The following is a 25790-nucleotide window of genomic DNA, read 5'->3' on the forward strand; positions in this document are numbered from 1 at the left end:
CCTGAAGCAACAAGTTCGCTCGTCGTCTTGAAATATTGTTTTAGGTCAAAAGGTCATCATAAGTGTAACTCTGGCATTAGCGGCGGAACACCTTCAACTAAGGGGGGGGGGGGGCGCTGCCGACTTTGGTCCCATTCTTTCCATGCAACGCCCATAGGGCTAATGTTAAAATGCCAAAATCAAAGGGGGGCACGGTGCTCCGGTGCCCTCCCCGTTCCGCCGCCTATATGATTACTCTGGGCCACTATATGTTGAAAGCAGTTTTGAATCATCCGTCTGGGATCGAGCAAAGCGGCCCGCAACTGTTCAGATCAAGATGACATGTATCCGTAGCCAGTGGCGTAGCCAGAGATCAGCGAAAGGGGGGGGGGCCATGGTCCTCGAGGGGGCGACTTTTTCCCTTAAAGGAAAAGGGCCACCTTCGTGAAATATGAAGATATCGTTGTTTTTCATTTTGACATTATTATTTTTCATTTTCTTTTTAAAGCTGGTGCCAGAAGTGCACAATTCGCTAAAAAGTATTTAAAACTATTTAACATATTGGTACTATGTTGATACTCTCTACGGCACCTACTGTATGATGGCATAGCGATGACGTCACACTCAAGCCAATCAGCGTTCAGAAGACAGACTCGTCGGAATGTGTCAGATAAGCTGATTGGTTAAAGCTGAGCTGGTTGGAGCTGATTGGTAAAAAACCAAAGCCTCGCCGCGGGTGGCTGTATTGTCGGATAAGAACGCATTCCTGGGATAAGGACGCATTCCTGGCGTATTTTCTTTTAAAATTGCCGATAACTACGAATGGAGGCCGAAATCGGCCGTAAGGAGGTAGACAGAAAGGTTTTCGGACACGGGCTACAAGATGGCTATCTCAGTTTCAATCCCCATGTTAAAGGTGGCCCTTTTCCTTTAAGCCATTGTCAGCTAGTGACAGGGGCGTCAGTCTAAAATGTAACGTCATGTTCATGCATGATTTACTAGGTGTTGCAAAATACATAACAACCAGCTTTCGCTGATTTTCATAAAATCCAATTAATGCAATTTCCAGCCTGGTGTTTTTTTTTATCAAAAACCTTGATCTAGATGAATTTTTAGCATGATATAGGAAACGAGCTCAGGCTACGGACATTTTATTCTCAAACGCATCCATGCGAATTCGAAACGATGAAATGACTATACGTTGATCGATAGGCACAATCTTTATTCTTTGCAAAAAAAGAAAAATATACGGGCTCTTTCACTGATCCGAAGTGACCTGTGGGCTGCAGCCTGTGGTCGACCGGGGTTGCCGTGTTTAGAATCTCAGAGCGCACGTATGTAGGATTCACGCTGCGACTCATTGCCTAAATTGGAATCAAGGAAAGACTTGAACATTTAAGACCATGAGATCCACCATGAGATCTCAACTCATTGTCATACCAGCAGCGACTGCAGTCAGAGGCGACCGAACACTGACATACGTTCTGGATTTTTTCTCCACACATCACCTTTACAATTCGATGTCCAGTGCGTGCAGCCCCTACTTGTGGACATGCATGACTGCCTCCAGTGACTGACTGCCACTAGCCTCCAGAGGGCAACAAGGCAACAACTCCAAAAATAGCAGTTTTTATTGAAATCTTTTTCTGCAATAACTTTTGACTCAAGACAGTGACGACATTTATTTTGCCAGCAACGTGCTCCTCTCGTCGAAACGCGTCAAATGTTGACCTTGAAAGGTCATTTTGAAAATTTGACCTCAGGTTAAGGTCATGACCTTGACGGAAAGGGTCATGCTGCATATCACTCGATCCGTTTCGTCGAGCTGAACACAGCTGACGTGTTTTCACCGCTCTAGCACGTCTCTATCAAAAGGTATAGCGAAAGAAATGCTGGTGACCGTTCATGACCTGAGATGAACTCAGGGGCACACAGAAGGGTCACAGCCCACAGGTGCATTTTGTCGATTCAGTGTGTTATGTCTACCTATGAACCGAGTTTGAGAGGGTTTTGAACCACATTCGTCCAAAAGAGGCGCATTTCAATTTTCTCCAATAGAAGTCGTAAAATTGACCTGGTCATGGATATCAAAAGTCCGAGATAAACATTTTATACATATTGTTAGTCTTATCAATCTCAGAAAGTTTCAAAAGTGATCGTTCCGTCGGTGTAGCGTACGCTGGGGCGGCACCGCACTGCTAGGCGAGGGCGGCATCGCAAAAATAGGCGGCAATGCGCTGGGGGGCACCACTTGCGTTGAGGGGTGGCATTGTACGGTGAAGGGGCGGCGTCGCATTGAGGGGTGGTATCGCAACGAGGGGTGGCACTAACGAGGCTGCCTTATAAGAAACGCTTGGCACATCCTAGCCCAGCTCGGCGCCGCCTGGCTGCTGCATCTTGAAAAGGGTCCTTGGTGTCGATGAGACAGCCCCATTATCAAATAATTACCTACCTAGCGTCAGTGGTTTCGGGGGGGGGGGGGGCGCTATCGATCTTGAATGGGGCGGGGCGACTGAAATCTCCATTCAGATGGGCGTCAGTGACTACTGGAGGGCGCCAACCAACTCGGATAGGGCGAATGTGATCTTCAGAAGGGCACCGGGTGATCTAGAGGGGTGTAATGCTTAGATGGGGTCACTGCTGCCATCATTAGGGCGTCGGACGCTCTGAAGGGGCGCCATTTATCTCGGATGATTCGACTGTTATTTTCAGAGGGGCACCAGTGGTTTCAGAGGGGCGCCATTGATTTAGGATGGGGCGACTGAAGTCCCGGTTCAGGTGGGCGCCAGTGGCTCTTGATAGGCGCCAGCGACCTTGGATTGATGGCGACTGTGATCTTTAGAAGGGCGTTGAGGGGCGCCATTGGGCATGGATGGGGCCGCTGTTGCCTTCAGCAGGACGCTGGACGCTCTAGAGGGGCGCCTTGAGCTTGGATGGGGTGACTGTAGTCTCAAGGGGCGTTGTCTCGGATGGGGCGAATATGATTTTCAGAGGGGCGCCGGGTACTCTAGAAGAGCGCCATTGGTTTCAGAGGGTTGCCATCGATCTTAAGATGGGGCAGCTGTGATCTCCGTTTAGATGGGCGCCAGTGACTTTTGAGGGGCGCCAGCGACCTCGGATGAGGACGACTGTGATCTTCAGAAACGCACCGGACGCTCTGGAGGGACGTCATTGGGCTTGAATGGGACGACTTTAATCTCAAGCGGGACGACTTCAGTCTCAAGGGGGTCGCTAGTGGCTCTCTTGAGGGCGCTATTGATCTCGGATAGGGCGACTGTGATCTTGAGAAGAATGTGGGTGCTTTAGAGGGGCGCCAGTGGTTTCAGGGGGCGCCATCGATCTTGGATGGGCCGAATGGGGCAGCTGTGAACTTCAGAGGGGCGCAATCAACCTTCAATGGGGCGACTGTTCCGTTCAGGTGGGTGTCAGCGGCTTTCAGGGGCGCCATCGAACCTGGGGGTTCGGAATATTCTGGTTTCCGGAGGGGCGCCCTTGAACATTGGAGGGCTCAGGTCCTATTTGGGGGTGCCCTGGAGAACATTGGGGTGTCCAGGCACCCCCAAAGAGATATTGAGTTCGATCCCTGCCTGCACATCACTTTTTAATTCATGTTCCCTCTGTAAAACGGCATCAGCCTAGTCGGCGATAATTGGGGCGCCACCTGGGCGGCTGGGCGGAAAGGGGGGGCCATGGCCCCCATGCCCCCCCCCCCTGTCTACGCCACTGTCCGTAGCTCATTAGTGCAAGAATGAGATCAAATTCACGTTGTCAATGGCCACTGATGCTGTTCAGTTACGACTAAATTACATTTCCTTGAAATTTTCCGGATTGTCACTAAACGACTGTTTATTTTTTCTTTTTTTTTTTGATGACTTGAGGCATTTTGCACCTATCGACAGCCTAGCTGAAACTATTGAATGATGACCATGACCCTTGTCGTTTAGCAGAACATTATAAAACCAGTTATGCTGAGTGAGGCCGGTCTGCGATTTCGGTCGCAGCTGTGTCACACAGTGACGTTACCTCGGGCCGGCTCGGGTGGGTGCGGCGGAGGGGGCGGCGGATCTCAGTGACATTTCGGTGACCCTGGGAGTGCGGTGCACGTCAGTCCAACGGAGTCCGAGCGCTTCGGCTGTCCGAACGGCACCCAATGGACTCGCGCCGGGGAGACGGGCCGCTGCTGCTGCCGCTGCTCCCGCTGCTGGTGGTGCTGCTGCTGCTACTGCCACTGCCGCTGCTAGCTCAGGGTAAGGATGTGTGTAACCTATACACATGGAACCGCACTTTGACACATTGATTCATCAAAATGTCTGTCAAAATGGCAAAATGTTGTAAGCTGAATGCATCCGGAGGACTGACAGAAGTGGCTGGTGTGACTCTGACCACCAAACCTTAGGGTGGTTGATTGCTTTTAATTCCGTTTATTTATCTTATCGTTGGAAGAGTAAGATAACCATGCGCCCGTTTGGCTACGTGCGCACGCTAATTATTTTTTTATAACAAATGTACCCGATCCTATCAGGAAATTTCGGATCATGGTAACAGGATACAGTGTCGGCGCAATAAACTCCGCTCAGTAGATAGGTACTGGCTTTTGCTACGTCAATCCGTTCATTCGAAACTTGTCTACCTAAATTGAAAGCAATAATAATAATGATTTGAGGTTTAGGTAGCACCAGACACGTCGGGATGTTTCACTGTAATCCAAATAAAAGATAAGTCATCGAGTCATTTGTTTTTATTTCAGAGAGCACAGAAGCCTGTCCAGACCTCTTGCTCAAGGACCAGCCAGTTGGCATTCTGCTTTTAGTAAACCAAAGTTTAAATATTGCTGACAAGTGCAAAGAATATCAATGCATTAGAAATGTATCTACCGGCAAACTACAAATAACAATAAACACGTAAGTAAGTATATAACGAAAAGGCAAAATACGACTTCTACGTCTCATGGTCTATGCACTCTTTCGATGTAGGTAACAAGCTAGTCCTCAAGAGTAAGATATGCTGTATGAAAATCAAGTAGCTGACGGAGCAGATATTCATCCAATACATTTTAAATGCCTCAACAAAATGCTCCTAAGCATTTTTTGTGGATAATAAAAGGCACTTTTTAACGGACGCTTCATGTACTTACCAGTGAAGAAAGAGTGATGCAATATGAAACGTGTTAGGGTGAAGTCGTATAAGAGTACGCACTTAGTGGATTTCTTGCTCTCATTTGTTTAATATTTGAAAGAAAGAAATCGCAAATAGGGAATATTAAAGGTCATTGAATTAGCCATCAACCCATGGGGCAACGATCCTTCAGCGTAAATGGAAGTGGTCTAAAACTGACATTTTCTGAACCGCTGCAGTTGCGTACTCTTACCATATGGGGTGTGTAAGAGTACGCACGCCAGGCGGGTGGAGTACGCAAGCATATGAACACACACCTATGCAGCTTGTACTGTCCAAATGCTTAACTTCAAACTCAGAAGGCATTTAAGTTAATTCTAGTATCCAAAAAGAAAACATAAAATAAATCTTTCAAGTCTATAAATCAGGAAATAATCATGTCGTGTGTTTCTTTAAAAAAATGCACAATCAAAAGGGAGAATAACTCGTATTTGGAAGAATTTCGGGTACGCATCTGCATCACAGTGCTCCATTGATGATATACCTACAAAACAAACGTCATTGAGCGATAGATTAATAATTTTATATTTCTGTATATTCGATTTAATGTATAATTCTGCGTACTCTTACCCTCCTGAACAGTGCGTCCTCTTACCGTACATGCAATTCGCGCACAAAACAACCCCGAAACGTTGTGCATAACTTCGCAAACAGGTATTGCACTGCACAGTATTTCCCCAGATAACCTCACAAGCTTCCCACAACAATCACGGAAATGTACCTTCTCTCAACTGCCAAGTATCAAAATTATTGTACCATACCATAATAATATCATAACGCTCGAAAATAATATTCATCGCCTTAAACTCAACAGCGTCGCCGCTGAACGCCCACGTTCCGTTGGTGACAAGCACGCACTGGCGGCTTCATGTCACTTCATGAACTCGACAAACCCGCGTTGCTAAGCAACCGAAACAGCTGATGCGTACTCTTATCGCCCGCGTACTCTTACCCGCCCTTACCCTATGTTGCTTAGACAAATTGTTAACAAGTCACACTCACAACACAGCGTTAACCCGCGCCCCACTGGGGTCTGCGTATAACACGCCCTACTGGAGGGGGGCTATAAATAGCCCCCCCCCCTCCTAACTCCGAAAATACTGCGCCGATCGTCAAAATTCAAACGGCGTCTGATAGCCCCGGAAAAACTGTCGAACGAAACCTAATTTCATTGACCTCGAGGTCACCGATGACGTCACAGGTCAGGTCAAAGTAAAAATTATTAGCATTTTGGCTTGTTCACGTTTTGGGCTCTGGCCGCCGTCTTACAAGTCAGATCAGGCTCATTTTTGGTTCACACACTCGTGAACAGATGCTCTAGATACCCTGAGGGTACCAAACTTGTACTTTGATTTTCAGGTCAAGGTCAGGTCATCACAGGTCACGAAAATATTAGGGGAGAGAGGTCATATTGCGCCACCTTAAAGGGACCCTCCCACCTTAACATTAGATTTGAGTTGAGATAGCCAAAATGGGGTCCCTGGCTCACAATTACCGGTTTCGGCACTCACAACATCGAGAAATGCCATAAATCGGAAATATTGAATTTCAAAATTGCAGCATTCTGATTCAGAGGGGCTAATGCATAGGAATACCCCTCTGAATGTGTGACGTCAACGCAGATATCTAACGATTTTTAAATGTTTGACTAAAACGTTTTGTAGCACGCGGTGGTATATGCTGCTTTGCGCGCAACAAATGCCGCACTTTCAAATAAAGTCGCTAGGAACAGCGGAGATCCCAAAAAGTAAACAAAAGGAAAAGTCCAATATCTTGAAAACCGGTGAATATTTTTCGATGAAATTTGGTAGATATTCGTTTTTGCTCTTTCTGAACCGAGCGACATCACTTTCATGCCAATTCATTAACTTTTTTGAAGGTGAGAGGGTCCCTTTAAGGATATCGGCCTATTGCGGCTAAAGTTGACCAGCTGTCATGCTTGACGCTATCTCAAATTATACCTCAGTTATTTTGGCATCATATAACAACTCCAAATTTGTATTACACCCATAAAAATTAACAAAAGAAAAGTTTTCCGACACACCTGCAAAGGGCGCATTTACGGACTCCCCCATCAAAAAGCGCCCATGCCTCTCATGTAAAAGCGCCCTATTAAAAACAACGGCTTGCCACCTAACTAAGTAGTCTTTTTGAACGTGTCAGCCCATTAGCCATTTATGCTGTGAAGGCTAAGGTAATGGTAAGGTGAGCGCTCTAATGATCAAAGTGTTCAATAAAATGTCTCCTAACCACCAGATGCTGTTTCTCTGGGTTGAAGAATAGGGCGCAAATAGGGTGGGCGCAATTACGAATGGAACACATTTTTCATGAGCTTCAAATATGGCGACGACAGCGAAGCCACGGTGGTGATAAACTTTCAAAACTACCATTAAACGAGCAATAAACAATGATTATTAGTTGAATCACTATCTCTAAGATAGACCATGACACTAGCAAAGGTCGAAATAGACTGTTTCGCGTAAGCAAATAGAGGAAATCACAAAAAAAAAATGGTCTGCGAGAAAGCTGAGACCAGTGGCGCAGCCAGGGGGGGGTCAGAGGGTCAGCTGACCCCCCCGAAATTTCTGTCAGGGGCCCGCTCGAGAGAGAGAGAGAGAAAGAGAGAGAGAGAGAGAGAGAGAGAGAGAGAGAGGGAGAGGGAGGGAGGAGAGAGGCCCTAATCTAACCGGACGAGAGAAGTGGCCCGGGCCCCCTGGGTGGATGGGGCCCGGGTCCCCTGGGTGGATGGGGCCCGGGCCCCCCGTGGATGGGTCCGGGCCCCCGGGAGAACGGGCCCCGGGCCCTGGGTGGATGGGGCCCGGCCCCCCGTGGATGGGTCCGGGCCCCCGGGAGAACGGGCCCGGGCCTCCCGGAGAACGGACCCGGGCCCCCGGGAGAACTGGCCCGGGCCCCTGGGAGAACGGGCCCGGGCCCCCTGTGTGAATGGGGCCCGGGCCCCCCGTGGATGGGTCCGGGGCCCCGGGAGAACGGGCCCCGGATGGACGGGGCCCGGACCCCCGTTGGATGGGGCCCGGGCCCCTGGAGAACTGGCTCGGGCCCCTGGGTGGATGGGGCCCGGGCCCCGTGGATCCCCCGGGAGAACGGGCCCCGGGTGGACGGGGCCCGGACCTCCGGTTGGATGGGCTCCGCGCCCCCAGGAGAACTGGCCCGGGCCCCTGGGAGAACGGGCCCGGGCCCCTCGTGGATGGGTCCGGGGCCCCGGGAGAACGGGCCCCTGGTGGATGGGGCCCGGAACCCCGGTTGGATGGGGCCCGGGCCCCCGTGAATTTGTCCGGGCCCCCAGGAGAACGGGCCCGGGCCTCCCGGAGAACGGGCCTGGGCTCCCGGGAGAACGGGCCCCGGGTCCCGGGTGGACGGGGCCCGGACCCCCGGGTGGCCTCCGGGAGAACGGGGCCCGGGCCCCTGGATTGATGGGACCCGGGTCCCCTGGTGGACGGGGCCCGGAGCCCCGGGTGGACGGGGCCCGGTGCCCCAGGTGAACGTGGCCCGGGCCCCCATGTGGATAGGGCCCGCGTCCCCGTGTGGATAGGGCCCGGGTCCCCGGTTGAATGGGGCCCGCTAGGGTGACCCGCTTGCTCCGCAACGCGAATAAGGGGCATTTTCGATCGGTGGGCGTTTGGTTGGTCTTGTGTCCGTGGGTTATGTATCCATTTCGGTCGATTGTTTTTTGACGGCTAAGCATTTTGGTTTGGGAAAAAATATCCATCGCATCGAGGTGCTGGTGTCTGATGAGCATGCGTTCTACTATAGAACATGTCATGTGTAGTTTATAACAAAGGTTGACGTAGGTCATTGAAAAATGAAAGCCATCGATGAGTTACTATGTAGAGGTTTGAAACATTTATATTTTTAAGAATACTGCTGCACGTCATGCAAAAGCGATGGTTGGATTTTGGACAAAATTGAATGCTCTTTCCAACTGCCATTTTCAACTGTCAAACGTACCAGGTTATGCAGTAAAACCCGTGTAATTAAATAAGCCATTAACAAATACCATTTTCTCCAGCGATTTGTTCCACCTTGTTTTTGATCAATTAGCTTTTCACAATTTTTCCATGCGAGGCTGTGCATTTCTTTTGCCAACAGGCGTTGTTAGAACCCGCTCCGTCAAACAGTCGCCCGAAAATAGCATAAAGTCCCAAATCTGTCCGAAACGTCAATTTTCCAGCATAAGTGCCCTCACGGGTGCAAGGGGCTCGTGCCATCCCTGCACCGCACACCATTCGATAGCCCGTTCGATTCTCTACACGATACTGTGTTCCCCGATCGGGCCCACGGTTACCGAGATACTGCACGGGGACCGGACCAGTTCGGGCAAATTTAGCCATTTTCGCACGATTTTGCAAGCCGATTTATACATGTATTGTAAAGTCTATGACGCGAATTTGCACTTTTTAAGCACGCGCCATGTGCTCGCTATCGATCCGATCGAGCTGAGACCCTCAAAGGCACGTTACCCATCCTTGATCTATGAATCGCGAAAATTTCAGCGCACTAGGCGCAACGGTCTGGCCTGTACTCCGCGCTAAGTAACACCATGCCGGGATCTCGATAGCAGACAGAATCTACGTCACCACATCACCACACCACAACAAACCAAACCCGGCCCAAGGCAATACATGTCCCATATGAGCGCGTTAACCCTCGCCGGCACAAGCCATTCCAGCCATTTTGCGTCCTTCGACGGCACAAGGGGGAGGGTGGTACGGTACGACCCCCCCCCCGCGTTTGGCCCATGATCGAGCTTGAGCTTCGCGGAAAAAAAGGAACGTGTTGCCCGTGACGAGGGTAAGCCGTTGATACTCAATTTTAAGGTTCTTGGTCATTGGTTGACCTTCCAGGTCAGGTCAATGACCCAAAAATCGGGGAAATCGGGACCTGTTAGAACGTCGTAAAGTGTGGCTGCTATAGGGTTTTTCGGGGTGCTGATCACGAATAGTTATCATGTTAGTTTTGATCACAGATGATGTCTTTATGCTAAATGCAGGTCAGGTCGGGTCAGGTCAGGTCAGGTCAACCAGTAGGAGTCCTGCCGGGTATTTGTAGTACCTACGTGTCAGCCGCCTCTAGCAGCTTCGTAACATGTTACGAAGGCACCAAAACTACTTCGTGAATGTTCAAATGGTTGCTAAATTCGAATTCAGCTCCATAAACTAGCCTAGAAACATGTATAATTTGAAAAAGTACCGAGGTCATAGGTCAATGACTTGACCTGACCTTCAGGTGACCTGTACACCCACTCTAATGCATGGGAGCAGCATCAACTCACATGTTTGAACGCTTGAAACCACGAAAAGACTGCAAACGCGCGGCTAATGCGAGTCGGCATACGCCGAAACGCGATTCTGGCCAAACATGGTCTCGGAAATTAGGTCACAGGTGAAAGGTCATTTGAGTCAGGGTCATGCAATTTCTAGGGTAGGTGTAAAACTGATCAACGCGAGGGTACTGAAAGTGTTGTCGCGATCAGCCGCTTTTTACGCAAGTTATTCGTGAAAACCCTTAAGGGGTTGCATCATCCCCTCCCCCCTGTGCCGGCGAGGTTTAAAACTTCTTGTGATCGAATTTACGTAATGAAGAAGGATAAAGGCACAATCTTCTACAGCAGCCAATAGATGACTTAGAACAGGCATATGGAACTACATAAATCTTGTCCGATAGAAGCAGGCTACAGCTCCGTTTGCATATAGGTATGCTATCCATATTGCGGAAAGGGCACATTTCGTCCTCGAAAGATACGAATTCATACGTCATAGTAACATATTTCTGTCATGGTCAATTCGCGTAGAAATTGAACACCCGGTGATTACCGAGCTATTGTTCTATCAAAATTTTCCGATTCAAACTCGCTCAGGGTTATCGTGTAGGTAAAGGGGGCCCGCTCAGCAGAATGCGCATGAAATATGGAAAGATTCTAAAAAAATGGGTGGGGGCCCGCACACTAGGGGGCCCGCTTTGGAGGCGATGACCCCCCCGAAACGAAATCCTGGCTGCGCCACTGGCTGAGACACCTCACCTGCCCCCGTGGACCGGAATAAGAGCGAGTTATTGGTGGTGTAGTAAATGCACACATTCGAGTATTCGTTCGAATCGAATTTTGGGCAGGAGGAAGGTGTGGCGCATTTAAGAACATGGCGGAATATGACCTCTCTCCCCTATATCATGCGTCGGTCACGTGACACATGTTTTATGGTCCATTTAGGCCGAAGATTTCGAATTTGATGTCGTCTGCGTCATTTGAGGTCATTTTGAGTCGAATTTAGCTTAGGTCAGGTCACTTTCAGGTAAAAAAGGTCAAATTTTTAAGTTATAATTTTCCAACAGAAAAGGTGTCTATGGATGCAGTTTGAGCTCAGGAACACGATGGTGGTCTTTATATTGGCGTACGATGTCAAATACGTGCTGAAAAATTGATTTGAAAAATTAATAATTGTGAATTTTTTGCAATAATGCGCATAACTTGGCCATTTTTGAAGACATTTAGCTAAAACTTGCTAGAGTTAGTAATAATAACGCGTTCTATCACATATATTCCGGTTCTTTCGAAAAGTCAAAAACTTTTTGAAAAAAAAATGTAAAAATATAAATTTTGAATTTTATTACACAAAATTTTTGAAATTTTCAAAATTTCGAAAATCCGACGTAGCAGTTTGATAGCGCAGTCTATTCTAAGTCCTCTCATGCAAAGAAATTGGATCTAGCTTAAAAACTGAGCCCTTGGGAGTGATTGCCGTGGTTCAATGTTTTGCGTCGAAATCGGCCGAACATGACGTCATTCTGACGTAATTTCCGGCCGACCTATGGTAGCTACGAAGTTCAAATTTTGATACAAGGTGTCAAATTGATGCAGCCGAAGGTAATGAAAGTTTGGCGTCGATACGTCAAGCGGTTGATAAGTTATTGCAGAATAACGGGTGGGGGGCTATAAATAGCCCCCCCCCCCAGTGGGGCGCGGGTTAACCCTCGCCGGCACAGGCCATTTTGAGTCCTTCGACGGCACAAGGGGGGGTTGGTACGACCCCCCCCCCCCCCTCGCGTTTGGCCCCTGATCGAGCTAGAGCTTCGCGGAAAAAACGGGCGTGTTGCCCATCACGAGAGGAAGCCGATGATACCCAACTTTAAGGTCCTAGGTCATCGGGTGACCTTCCAGGTCAGGTCAATGACCCGAAAACCGGGAAAATCGGGACCTGTTAGAAAGTCGTAAAGTGTGGCTGCTATGTGGTTTTCCGGGGTGCTGATCACGAATATCGTGTTAGTTTTGATCATAGATGATGTCTTTAAGCATTTAGACCAGGTCGGGTCAGGTCAGGTCAGGTCAACCGGTAGGGGTTGTGACGGGTATTCGTAATACGTGTCAACCGCCTCGAACAGCTTCGTAACATGTTACGAAGGCACCAAAACTACTTCGTAAATATTCAAATGGTTGCTAAATTCGAATTCAGCTCCAAAAACTAGCCTAGAAACATGTAAAACTCGAAAAAGTGAACCGAGGTCACCCGAGGTCACCAAAGGTCAATGACCTGACCTGACCTTCAGGTGACCTTGACACCCACCCTAATGCATGGGAGTAACATCAAATCACATGTTTGAACGTTTGAAACCACGAAAAGCTTGCAAACGCGCGGCTAATGCGAGCCGACATGCGCCGAACCGCGATTTCGGCCAAACATGGTCACAGAAAAGAGGTCACAGGTCAAAGGTCATTGGGGTCAGGGTCATGAAAATTTCAGGGTAGATGTAAAATTGATCAACGCGAGGGTGCTGAAAGTTTCGTCGCGATCGGCCGCTTTTTACGCGAGTTATTCGCGAAAAACCTTAGGGGGGGGGTTGCATCAACCCCCCCCCCCCTGTGCCGGCGAGGGTTAATACATAAAAATCGTAGTCGTTCACAATACATAAATCGCTGCATCGTCCAAGCGCTCGGATCGATCGTTAGTCTTTTAAAATAGCAATTTGTCTATGCATCGTACCTATAGCGTTTAATAGCCGTTTTCACGACGGGCTGTCCGGTGAATGCACCTGATTTGACCAAATCTGCACCAAATTTCTTCTACAGCAAATTTCTTCATTTTATGAATTAATTTCAGTGTTTTAATCGATGATGCTCTCTGATAATATGACAAAGCAAGCATTTTAGCAATTAGTGCAACCCTAGCTGATAGCTGCTAAGAGACACACTGAACCTGAATTGACCAAATCTGCACCTGATCTGTACCAGATGTGCACCAAATGTGTACCAGATGGCCGCCGTGAAAACGGCTAATATTGCCTCTTTTTTTACATACTAGTACCTACATGAAGCGTTCATTGAAAAGTGCCTTTTATTATATATAAAAACACATTCTAAATGCCTTATTATGGGTGTCACCGTTCTTAGCCCGTAGCCGCATGCTACTAAACTGTGTAACCTCAACGGCACAGGTTATTTGCATTCAGGGTCGTTTGCCTGGTTGTAAAGATCTCATTTGTCCCAAATACTGCGCAATTCGAATGAGCTCCTGTGTCGACAGGTGCGATACGTTCCTGGACAGAGCGCTCCCGGAGCGCTGCCGTCCCGACTACTCCCTGCGCTTCCCCGCCTGCTGTTTGCGGCCCAAGTGCCGCCGCAGACGGAGGCTGACGACGGCGACGCCTCGGCTCCAACCGACTGGTTCAGCGACAGGACGGGACACAAGACGAGACAGTTCACCTGTCTCAGCAAACCAGACAGAAACGAAACGATCAACAAGTGGAGCACCAGAAGTTACCAAGGCGACGTCTGATCTTGCCAGCACTGGGGTCACGTCGACCCAAACGCCGCCCACCACTCGGCGACCACAGCAAAGTCAGTTGACATCAACACTGCGACCGCCACCAGCGCAGTTGACACCGAAGCCACCAACAACTTCACCCACAGCATCGCAACCTACTGTGCCGCCAACGACATCGTCAACAACAGAGCGACCACTAGTATTGCCGTCAACATCACGGCCAACAGAATCACCGGTGACCACGCCGCAACCAACACCAGCGCAGAGAACACCACCTGTACCGAGAGACGTCATTCTGTCAACCGTTCGGCCACGACGAACGACGGCTACCCGAAGACCTCGCGTGTTCGATCCCGGTAGCTTACCCTTCGTAGGATATCTCCCACCACCCATCGCGTTCGAAAGTGCGCCCAGCACGTCTCCCAAGAGCAACAGATCGAGGAACGTTCGGACGTTTGTCGTTCAGTACGCCACACCACGACCGCTGCCGTCCCCAGTATCGAGAGGTAGTGCGCGGCGTGGGACGCGCACGTTCGTTGTCTCTGTGAGACCGTCCATGGGGCGTCAGGTTTTCCCGTCCGCGAGACGCCGACGAAGGCGAGTGAGCCGACCCCTCACCGCTACTGGCCGCTGGCTCTTTCAGGCAATGCTTACGCCATTTATCAACTAGTCGAACAGATGGATATACCTTTGCTAGTAGATGTAACAATAAATGAAAACTTTCCCTGAAATTCAATAGAACGTTTATAAAAATGTCATTCAACACACTATAAATGCAGAAAAGCTTGTTTGTATCAATGAAAATGTCTACATATAACTTATCATAAAACGGCTTACCGATACCGGGTAGCGTATAGCGGAAGATAAAACTTATGACACTTCGTGGCGGTGTGTCTTCGGATGAATGACTTCGTACTCTAGACATACTAAGCTCTTCCGAACTATGAATTGTTGTGCTCTGAAACCAAGGCCCTCTGAAACAGCTTCATCATTTATGTCATGTTTGTTCGTGCATTCGGAACTACTATCCAATGGACTCGTATTAGGGAGTGTCTAAAAAGCAGACGAGATTAGCAGACGAGCCCATGCTCAGTAACCACTGGACCGATTTTGATAATTCTTTCACCATTCAATAGCAGGGAACTTACATAGGTGCCGTTTTTCGTTTTTTGGCGATTGGTTCACTCTGACTGGACCAATCGGACCAAAATGGTCCAGAACCATACACCCCCTTAAAAGCAGACGAGCCCATGCTCCGAAACTACTGAACCGATTTCGATGAAACCTTCACCATTAGACGCGCCGTGGTCTGAAACGGTGCCGTTTTTGATACTTTTTTGATTGGTCCACCTTTAGTGGTCCAAATCGGTCCAAAACCCCTAAAATCTGTTGCAGACGAGCCCATGCTCCGAAACTACTGGACCGATTTCGATGAAACCTTCACCATTAGACGCGCCGTGGTCTGAAACGGTGCCGGTTTTGATAATTTTTTGATTGGTCCACCCTAAGTGGTCCAAATCGGTCCAAAACCGCTAAAATCTGTTGCAGACTAGCCCATGCTCCGAAACTACTGGACCGATTTCGATGAAACCTTCACCATTAGACGCGCCGTGGTCTGAAACGGTGCCGTTTTTGATAATTTTTTGATTGGTCCACCCTAAGTGGTTGTGGTTGTATAGATCTCATTTGTCCCAAATACTGCGCAATTCGAATGAGCTCCTGTGTCGACAGGTGCGATACGTTCCTGGACAGAGCGCTCCCGGAGCGCTGCCGTCCCGACTACTCCCTGCGCTTCCCCGCCTGCTGTTTGCGGCCCAAGTGCCGCCGCAGACGGAGGCTGACGACGGCGACGCCTCGGCTCCAACCGACTGGTTCAGCGACAGGACGGGACACAAGACGAGACAGTTCACCTGTCTCAGCAAACCAGACAGAAACGAAACGATCAACAAGTGGAGCACCAGAAGTTACCAAGGCGACGTCTGATCTTGCCAGCACTGGGGTCACGTCGACCCAAACGCCGCCCACCACTCGGCGACCACAGCAAAGTCAGTTGACATCAACACTGCGACCGCCACCAGCGCAGTTGACACCGAAGCCACCAACAACTTCACCCACAGCATCGCAACCTACTGTGCCGCCAACGACATCGTCAACAACAGAGCGACCACTAGTATTGCCGTCAACATCACGGCCAACAGAATCACCGGTGACCACGCCGCAACCAACACCAGCGCAGAGAACACCACCTGTACCGAGAGACAACATCATTCTGTCAACCGTTCGGCCCCGACGAACGACGGCTACCCGAAGACCTCGCGTGTTCGATCCCGGTAGCTTACCCTTCGTAGGTCCAAAACCCCTAAAATCTGTTGCAGACGAGCCCATGCTCCGAAACTACTGGACCGATTTCGATGAAACCTTCACCATTAGACGCGCCGTGGTCTGAAACGATGCCGTTTAAGATAATTTTTTGATTGGTCCACCCTAAGTGGTACAAATCGGTCCAAAACCCCTAAAATCTGTTGCAGACGAGCCCATGCTCCGAAACTACTGGACCGATTTCGATGAAACCTTCACCATTAGACGCGCCGTGGTCTGAAACGGTGCCGTTTATGATAATTTTTTGGTTGGTCCACCCTAAGTGGTCCAAATAAGTCCAAAATGCCTAAAACCCGTTTGTACTTTGTCAGAGTCCGGATAGATTTCTGCAGCACAGAGGTGCCCCAAACCCATTGTCATGCATTTTGTTTTCCAAACTAGAGCAAAAATGCATGCTAATTGGGCCTGGGGCACCTCCGCGCTGCGGAAACCAGCTCATCGGTTGACTACGTGAAAACGTATTTTTGGGCTGTACTTGAACCGATTTGGACCACTTAGGGTGGACCAATCAAAAAATTATCCAAAAGCGGCACCGTTACAGACCACAGCGCGTCGAATGGTGAAGGTTTCATCCAAATCGGTCCAGTAGTTTCGGAGCATGGGCTCGTCTGCAACAGTTTTTAGGGGTTTTGGACCGATTTGGACCACTTAGGGTGGACCAATCAAAAAATTATCAAAAACGGCATCGTTTCAGACCACGGCGCGTCTAATGGTGAAGGTTTCATCGAAATCAGTCCAGTAGTTTCGGAGCATGGGCTCGTCTGCAACAAATTTTAGCGGTTTTGGACCGATTTGGACCACTTAGGGTGCACCAATCAAAAAATTATCTAAAACGGCACCGTTTCAGACCACGGCGCGTCTAATGGTGAAGGTTTCATCGAAATCGGTCCAGTAATTTCGGAGCATGGGCTCGTCTGCAACAGATTTTGGGGGTTTTGAACCGATTTGGACCACTTAGGGTGGACCAATCAAAAAATTATCAAAAATGGCACTGTTTCAGACCACGGCGCGTCTAATGGTGAAGGTTTCATCGAAATCGGTCCAGTAGTTTCGGAGCATGGGCTCGTCTGCAACAGATTTTAGGGATTTTGGACCGATTTGGACCACTTAGGGTGGACCAATCAAAAAATTATCAAAGACGGCACCGTTTCAGACCACGGCACGTCTAATGGTGAAGGTTTCATCGAAATCAGTCCAGTAGTTTCGGAGCATGGGCTCGTCTGAAACAGATTTTAGGGGTTTTGGACCGATTTGGACCACTTAGGGTGGACCAATCAAAAAATTATCAAAAACGGCACCGTTTCAGACCACGGCGCGTCTAATGGTGAAGGTTTCATCGAAATCGGTCCAGTAGTTTCGGAGCATGGGCTCGTCTGCAACAGATTTTAGGGGTTTTGGACCGATTTGGACCACTTAGGGTGGACCAATCAAAAAATTATCAGAACGGCACCGTTTCAGACCACGGCGCGTCTAATGGTGAAGGTTTCATCGAAATCAGTCCAGTAGTTTCGGAGCATGGGCTCGTCTGCAACAGATTTTAGGGGTTTTGGACCGATTTGGACCACTTAGGGTGGACCAATCTAAAAATTATCAAAAACGGCACCGTTTCAGACCACGGCGCGTCTAATGGTGAAGGTTTCATCGAAATCGGTTCAGTAGTTTCGGAGCATGGGCTCGTCTGCTTTTAAGGGGGTTTATGGTTCTGGACCATTTTGGTCCGATTGGTCCAGTCAGAGTGATACAATCGCCAAAAAACGAAAAATGGCACCTAAATAAGTTCCCTGCTATTGAATGGTGAAAGAATTATCAAAATCGGTCCAGTAGTTACTGAGCATGGGCTCGTCTGCTAATCTCGTCTGCTTTTTAGACACTCCCTCGTATAACCGGGCTGGCTCGCACCATTCATTTCACAGCTTTCATCAGGAACGATTAAATCATCCATAAAATAACGAAAATTACGTGATATATTAACAAATATTAGTCTTAATTGTTACAACTTCCTTCAAACGTGCCGCAGAATAAGAAAAAATAAAATAGTGCAGAGGCCTCTTGCACCAAAATACCTAGCTAGGTAGAATCGGCAAAATACCTACCTGGTAAAACTACCTACGGCGGTAGCTTCTCTTGCACCATCCCAAGGCCCTAAATACAGCACCATCCTACCTACCTACCTAGGTAAATTTGACAGCTCGCGTTTTTAGGATTTGTTTTGATTGGCTGTTTGGCGACGAATTATTTGTGGGCGCAAACAAATAGTAACTTAAGAAAACAATTAAATGGATATTGTTTTTATTAATATACATTTTGGTATTATGAAATCATTTTTTATTTACGTAAATACCGATGGAAGTTATTTTGATATTAAATTACTTGAACAAATAAGTTTCGTTTCCATGGCAACGAGTGAGTCTTGCACCTGGCTGTTCTGCTACGGAGGTACCCGAAGGTTGTTTCTTCATTAGACAAACACTATTCTTTAGAATTGTGTTTTTCTATTGAAAAACAAACTGAGGGTGTTTCCATTTCGGGATAGGATTCGTGTTTGGTGCAGCGAATTGGGGCATTTATCGCCTTGGTACGGAGAAGCACCTCTGTGAACCCATGGAGCATTTGGTCAATTATATTATTATTCACTCATAAAACATTGATTTATCATTGTCTAAACATTTTGTAATGCCTCATTTACATAAAAGTATCCGTGGATTATCATGTATTGTGCCTATTGTTACTAATTGAATCATTTTACCTAAGGTTTTGCTAGTTATTTTGGAAGCCCGCGTTTACTGTCAAACCGTCAAAAATTCCTCCGCGAGTACTTCTTTCCGGCTTTCGGTGCAAGAGGAAAACAGCCAGTCGGACTTTAACAATTGGTAAGTTCTTATGCCGCTCGGTAGAATTTCTAGGTAAATTTTCACGGTAGCGTTTTTTGGTAGGTAGTTTGGTGCAAGAGAATCTAGGTAAAATCTGAATTTACCTAGGTAGGTAGTTTGGTGCAAGAGGCCTCAGTATTAAATACTGCAGTCTATTAGCGTTTCTTTTCTAGATAACCTTGGCGAACGTTTAAATTGGCATATACGGCGCGGCATTTCGTCGAAAAAGTACCGGCCGCGCGCGCGAGAGGGAAACAGAAACACAACACGTTGTCGGCGGTTGAATTTATATAACAATAATCGTAAACGTTTCAAGTGGGCATCAATATATAACAATTGCTTATTTTTACACAGTTGCCCAGTGCCATTTTCGTCTAGTTTGACTTTCATTGTAGTATTTTCAATTCAAGATGGCGTACAGAGGTCAGAAGGTTCAGAAGGTTATGGTTCAGCCGATTGTATCCTTTTATGGCATATTCGCTGTTGTCTGGCTAATTGTTTTTTGTTGTGAAAGTATAAAAATGTGTGGTATGCTCTTCCTGTGGCTTCCTGTGGTAGTGTGTTAGACGAAGAGTGCCTTCTTAACTCCGCAATTTCAATTTCAGTTGGGGAAACTACGAGGAACCAAATAAAAATTGGATTAGCCAATCAACGGCTGGAGTGGGCTGGGCGATGACCATATATGGTCATAAATCAGACAACTTCATCTTTTCAATGCATCCTAGCATTCAAATGAAAAAATAAGGCATAAGAATGTTTTTTAACCACACAAGGCCTACCCTCACTCGGTGCACAATTAACTGGCAGCTCTAAATCGCACAGTTACAACACAAGGTCAATCAGTGATTGGCAAATATGGCGGATTGAAACAGACGTGTCATAAAATGTAAACAGTACTGTGGTTTAAAAGTGTCATTATTTTTATTAATTTGTTTATGGTTTTTGTAATTGTGGTAATGTTATTATTTTAAAATTAAATATCTTTGTTTATTGTAATTAAATTAAACCTTTTAACAATTTTCTTTCAAAACACCAATCCATTTATTGAATGGCCATCTGATTGTGACTCCCAGAACCTGCAGAAAAGCCGTTTTCCTTTCGCCATTTTTGAGTCATTTCGCCGAATTTAATCAAATCACGCTAATTCCTGGTGTAAAGTGAAAGCCTTTTCTCTCCAGTAAGTGGATGGGATACCGCAAGTACCAGCTTGCTATACCGTTTTTCACCCTTAGTAGCGGGGGCTGCATTTATGCCCATATATGGTCATCAAAAGTCCATTTATTGACCAATCAATTTTTTGATTTTTGCCTTGTAGTTTCCCCAACTGATTTATGTGCACAGGACTGAACAGTGGTTTGATGTGTTGTGGGAGGGGGGGGGGGTGTACCTACTTTTCATTATTATTTTAAAAGTGATCATCGCACCCTAACATAAGGTTTTAGTTTAGGATAGCCAAATTGAGATCCCTGGCTAATAATCACTGGTTTCGGCACTCACAACATTGAGAATTGCCTCAAATTCAAAATATTTAATTTCAAAGTTGCAGCACTTGATTGAGAGCCCAGAGGGGCAAATGCATTTGAATGCACCCCTCTGACTGTGACCTCAGTACAGATCTAGATATTTTTAGATATTATACTTTGACGTAGAAGATTTAAAAATCACTTACAAAATATAAACCCTGGTAAAGATGAGGTAGCTTATGCTGCTTTGTGTGCAACATCTGTCACACTTTAAAGGTACCAAATCATTGCTAAAAAATGATGTCATAGGAACAGCAGAGGCTCCAAAAATATACAAAACTAAATGTAATATCTCAAAAACCTTTAAATATTTTTTGTTGAAATTTGGTTGATATTCATTTTTTTCTCTCTCTTTCTGAACCACGATACATCACCTGTATGCCGATTCATTCACTTTTTTGAAAGTGGTAACTGGTAGGGTCCCCTTTAAGCTCTATATCATCCTCAGATTTTGATTCTTTATGCCCTGGTGTACAGTAGAACACTAATGTCCTTGTGAAGTTTGTTGAGTTTTATTGTTTTATTTTATAGGTTGGAAGAGGCACATCATTCACCTATTTTGGGTGCTGTGGCTCTGCTGCCCTGCTGGAAAGGCCTATATAAAGAGCTTTTTGTGCTTCCATGGCCCTTAGATCCATGAGGGGATCAACTAAATATTCTTTAAGTTCTTAGCACAGAGATTGTCATGGATGTGACTTCAGGCAAAGCATAAGCATGGGCTGTGATTTTGCTGTTGGTGAAACTGGCCTGACTACCTACCTGCCTATATAATCTAAGTTATGAAATTCCATTGGGGTAGGAGGCGCTGAATAGTATTGGGTTGAATTGGATGCTTTACTTGGATATTTCATTAGACATTGTGTATTTTGTTGTCTCTACCTTAAATTGCTGGTTCCTTCCTGCTCATTTCATACTTATTTCTCATTTGAATAGTGTTAAGTGTGTGAATAGTGTGAACTTCACTACATTATGACAGCAGAGTTGTAAGCTGTGCACAGCAACCAGGAAGTCCCTGGTCAGATGTGGTTCCCTGAATCTTAACCCTATTCCTGGCGGGGGGGGGGCTCAGGAGCCCCCCCTGAGGTTTTTTGGTTATTTCTCCCAAACGCGTTGAGCTAGGAAGCTCAAATTTTCTGATTTTTCCTAAAAGGCTTCTACGCAACATGTCTGAAAATTTTGAGTTGATCTGACCTCAGGTCAGGTCACCAGAGGCGGTTTGGTGACCCTACCTCAGAAAAGTTTGCAATCACGCCAGAGCTACAGTTTTTGACCGATCAATTTCTTCTCTTCAGGCTTTAGTTAGGGTACCAGTATGTGCAATTTGTATGTCTCGGAATTTTGATATCGGTGACCTAAGGTCAGGTCAGTTTCGCGCAGTGTTCTAAAATTGGATATTGGTTGGGTGTGCCGATGAAGAAAAAAATCCAAGGATGAGAAAAAAAGGAAGTAAATAACTGAAGTATTTTTGCACAATGGTGCCCAATGTCAATTTTGCACAATGCCAATTTTTATTCCAACTGATAAACTAGGATTTCATGTCAGGATCTTGACAGGGTGTGAAACAAAAGGATGTGGGTGCATCAACTGTCAAGTGACGTGTAAACTGGCTGTTGGGACTACATGAAACTTTTTTTCAGAGATGAAGTAATGTCGGTCATTCATATTTCAGGGATGAAAATATTTTCCCCATTAGGTGTGATTTGCCACCAAAAAGTCTGAAAAATGGAGCACTGGTTTCGCGACCTCCCCATTATAAGTCAATGGGGGAAAAATCAACTCCCTGTTTTTACGACTAAAACGGGTCGGAATGGCCCCATATACCATACATGACTTCATATACGATCAACCTTCACTACCTTGAGGTCTGTTTTGCTGTTGGGCAGCTGTGAGGTCATGTGACGTCATCAAAGGTCACCAAAGGTTTTTGGCCAATAACTCCCTACAGGAACAAGATACAGACGCGTGGATGGTCTCATTGTGTTCAGCTCGTCAAGACGCATCGAATGATATACATGATGACCTCGAGGTCACGTGACCTGAGGCCAGCCTTTGACCTTGACCTTTCGAGGTCAACATATATATCATTCGATGCGGATTGACGAGAGGATCACGATGATGCCCTTAGTTTGTTCCTATCTTGACTAATTCGAAAGTTATTCGTGAAAAACTCTCTCCATATCTAGCGCCGCCATTTTGAGTTTTTCGACCCCTGTGACGTCATCTTTGAACTGACCTGAAAATGACCGTAGTAAAAATTGTAGATCTTGACCGTGCGTATCCGATGCCGTTTACCGTTTGTCGCTGCGATGTGTAGTTTTTGAGATCTGAAGGGGGGCCGAATCGCCCCCCCCCCCCCGCCAGTTTCTTGTCCCGGCGGAGCCCGCCAGGAATAGGGTTAAGTGTTGCTGTAGCAGCATATCATGAAGCATGGTTGAATCTTTTAGGGCAGGTTTTAGATTCATTTGACTTAACAAATGAGCAAGCTCATAGCAAAACTAATAGCACTTAGAATGTTGAAACTATTGATATGCTGTTCAGTGCTCAGCTGACAAGGACATTTGCTGCAATGATTTTGATTTTTTCTACAAACCTTACCTTCAATATTTGGATTGATAGATTGATGGAGGCAAATGCCACACTCAGAAAACCCTGTTGTTTTGACCCCACCCCTGCTATTCGATGGTGCAACTGTGGCTGGTCAAAATGATTAGGATCAAACTTCAAAGTTGAGCAGCCAAAACAGTGGGTCCCGCTCAGCTGAGTTAATTTAACTGACTTTGGCTGTTCCAACTAACCACAGACCATGTTAACCACGCCCTTCAGGAGTGTCATATATCGATCGCTGGAGCGGGAAGTGGAACCCTGGGCCCTGGCTCTCCGCCGGCGATGTCTAATGCTTCATCAAATGAGCTACAGGGTGAATCTTTACTGCTGCGCAAAAATAGGAAAACAGGCCCTTTGCAGAAGAAAAATTAACATACCCCTATGTAGTGTATGTTGTTCGAAGTGTTTACTGTCTGTTGTTTGTAGCATGAGCGTGTTTATTATATCTTTGTGATTTTGTACAAGATGAATCCTTAACTACTCGATGCAGAACTTGATCTTTAGGTACCTTCAGAACCGAAGCAGGGTGTCCGTATGGCTGTACGAAAATGTCAACATGAGGATCGAGGGCCACATCATCGGATTCGATGAGTACATGAATCTGGTGCTCGAGGAGTCTGAGGAAGTCAACGAGAAGCACAAGACCCGCAGGCAGATCGGTATGTAACTACCAGTCTGCTGGCCTTTGGATGGACACAGTGCCATTCTGCCACATTCTGCCTTTTTTATGTGTCTCATATTTTCTGTATTGCGTAATTTATTTTATACATAAATTACTATTCTATTTTCTTTCCTATTATAGTGTTTCATGTTAATAATGTGTGGCATTGCTGCTTAACTTTGTAACACCCTAAAAGAAAAACAACTTGCAAGAAACATCGCTAAAGTGGCTTGGATTGTAGTGATAGATTTATTAGTCTACAGCTCTTGTTTTTTTTTCAGTTTTTACTTGCCCAATTTCGGTCATATTTAATAGTAATGATATGTGCCCGTAACTTTATCTAATAGGTATCTTTTATTTTTGGAGGGAGGGGGTCGTACCTTTGCCAAACGGAGGTCTAGTCTGGTTGTGAAATTAAGTTAAGTGACTTCGTATCACAGGAAGTTTGAAATGATTGTATATATAAGCTTTATTTTAGGATTGGCCCAACTAAGCTGTAACGCATATGCCTCCCTTTCAGGTCGGATTCTGCTCAAGGGCGACAACATCACCCTGATCCAGCAGGTGAACGGCGACTCGGCCAGCGCCGCCACGTAGAGCTCGCCCGCCCGCACCGTTATCGTGTCATTGTGTGCCGCCGTCGCGTGCATCATCAGTCATGAGCGCAGCCCGGCCGGAGGAGGAGATGGCCGGGAACGACTGCCCAAGTGGGTACGCCCGCTACCACACTCCGACTCATTTTGTGAGGTCCATCGCCATCATGTGTCATTTTCCGGCACGGTTTGCTGGTTCCAATAAATGATCACAGGCTACACAGTCTGAAGGGCTATTTTCGTACTTGTTAATTGTCTAATCCGTTGCACATTCGACCAAGCATCGGCTGATGAAACAGGGAGGGGGGGGGGGGCAGAGGGTGCTTTGTTAGGCAGCATGACATAGGTACGGATGGTTGGTGGAGAAGGGGGCGCTGATATCGCATTGGTGAGCCTCCTCTATCCATTTCCCCTGCGTAGGTGATCTGGCTGCTTTCATGGAGGCACGGATCCTAAGCGGGATGAGTAGTCGTTATTTGCGCATATAAGTGCCAAAACATTTGAATTTTTCCAAACCCTTTGCTCGCCTTGGACTCGGTGTTGTCTAAAGATGATAAGGTTTATCACGCACATGGTCGACTTGTGGTTTGCATTCAGTTGAATGGCACCAAGGGTTTTGGTCGATATATGTAGTGGCATTGTCCGGTGATTCGGAGCAATTACGTGAGCCATCTTCCTCTTCATGCAATTTGTCCTTTGAATTTGTTGACCGATCATTTGAAATCTAAGTTGCGGAGAGTTGGACCGATATAAGGAACCCGCATTAGCGTGCATTTCTTTTCTGTTCTGTATAACACCAAACACATTTCAGTTTACAGACCACTACTTACCAACGCATGCTGCCTCTTCGCACAAGTGTCGTGCGTCCTATTCACCTAGCACAGTGGTCGGCAGGTCCTCCGGGGTCGTGCCCCCTTTTTTGGCGGCAGGCAGCGCCATTACCCCCGCCTACCAGACTCCATTGGTGATACAACCAAGGTTACTGAAATTCCATACTTTTCCGTGACTCTTTGGGTACCATATCTGCGAGAAACCACAGGGGGCCCCGCCCCTCTCCCCTGCGGTTTCTCAAATACCTATCTCAAAAACGTTGGCACGGAGCGCCACCATTTTGGCACATTTTATCATAGTTACATCTGTTCTGCACATGTTGTGAAAATTTCAGACCAAAGTCACTGAAGGTCAGGTCACCAGACCACGTCAAGTGACCTCATCTCGGTAAAGACTGTAACGCC

General features: G+C 47.0%; 2 protein-coding genes across 2 annotated transcripts; both read left to right on the forward strand.

The window, feature by feature from the left end:
* The first annotated feature begins 4048 nt into the window (after window positions 1-4048).
* Window positions 4049-15908, forward strand: LOC122369711. Its single transcript, XM_043344627.1, has 5 exons — window positions 4049-4226; window positions 4727-4880; window positions 13686-13999; window positions 14494-14522; window positions 15657-15908. The coding sequence occupies exons 1-5, from the start codon at window positions 4130-4132 to the stop codon at window positions 15906-15908; spliced, it is 846 nt and encodes a 281-aa protein (XP_043200562.1). The 5' UTR covers window positions 4049-4129.
* A 3493-nt stretch (window positions 15909-19401) lies between these two features.
* Window positions 19402-24781, forward strand: LOC122369717 (small nuclear ribonucleoprotein E-like). Its single transcript, XM_043344640.1, has 3 exons — window positions 19402-19632; window positions 23792-23960; window positions 24483-24781. The coding sequence occupies exons 1-3, from the start codon at window positions 19585-19587 to the stop codon at window positions 24557-24559; spliced, it is 294 nt and encodes a 97-aa protein (XP_043200575.1). The 5' UTR covers window positions 19402-19584; the 3' UTR covers window positions 24560-24781.
* The last annotated feature ends 1009 nt before the right edge of the window (window positions 24782-25790 follow it).

This window comes from Amphibalanus amphitrite, unplaced genomic scaffold, assembly GCF_019059575.1.
Source record: "Amphibalanus amphitrite isolate SeventyFive unplaced genomic scaffold, NRLGWU_Aamphi_draft 001065F_arrow, whole genome shotgun sequence".
Lineage (NCBI taxonomy): Eukaryota > Metazoa > Arthropoda > Thecostraca > Balanomorpha > Balanidae > Amphibalanus > Amphibalanus amphitrite.

Excerpts from the sequence above, each read along its gene's own strand:
- LOC122369711 (XM_043344627.1), top strand. The coding sequence starts at position 4,130 with ATGGACTCGCGCCGGGGAGACGGGCCGCTGCTGCTGCCGCTGCTCCCG. Across the intron at positions 4,881-13,685 it reads CTACAAATAACAATAAACAC|GTGCGATACGTTCCTGGACA; the intron begins GTAAGTAAGTAT and ends CTGTGTCGACAG. Across the intron at positions 14,523-15,656 it reads TCCGCGAGACGCCGACGAAG|GTGCGATACGTTCCTGGACA; the intron begins GCGAGTGAGCCG and ends CTGTGTCGACAG.
- LOC122369717 (XM_043344640.1), top strand. The coding sequence starts at position 19,585 with ATGGCGTACAGAGGTCAGAAGGTTCAGAAGGTTATGGTTCAGCCGATT. Across the intron at positions 19,633-23,791 it reads AGGTTATGGTTCAGCCGATT|AACTTGATCTTTAGGTACCT; the intron begins GTATCCTTTTAT and ends TACTCGATGCAG. Across the intron at positions 23,961-24,482 it reads CAAGACCCGCAGGCAGATCG|GTCGGATTCTGCTCAAGGGC; the intron begins GTATGTAACTAC and ends CCTCCCTTTCAG.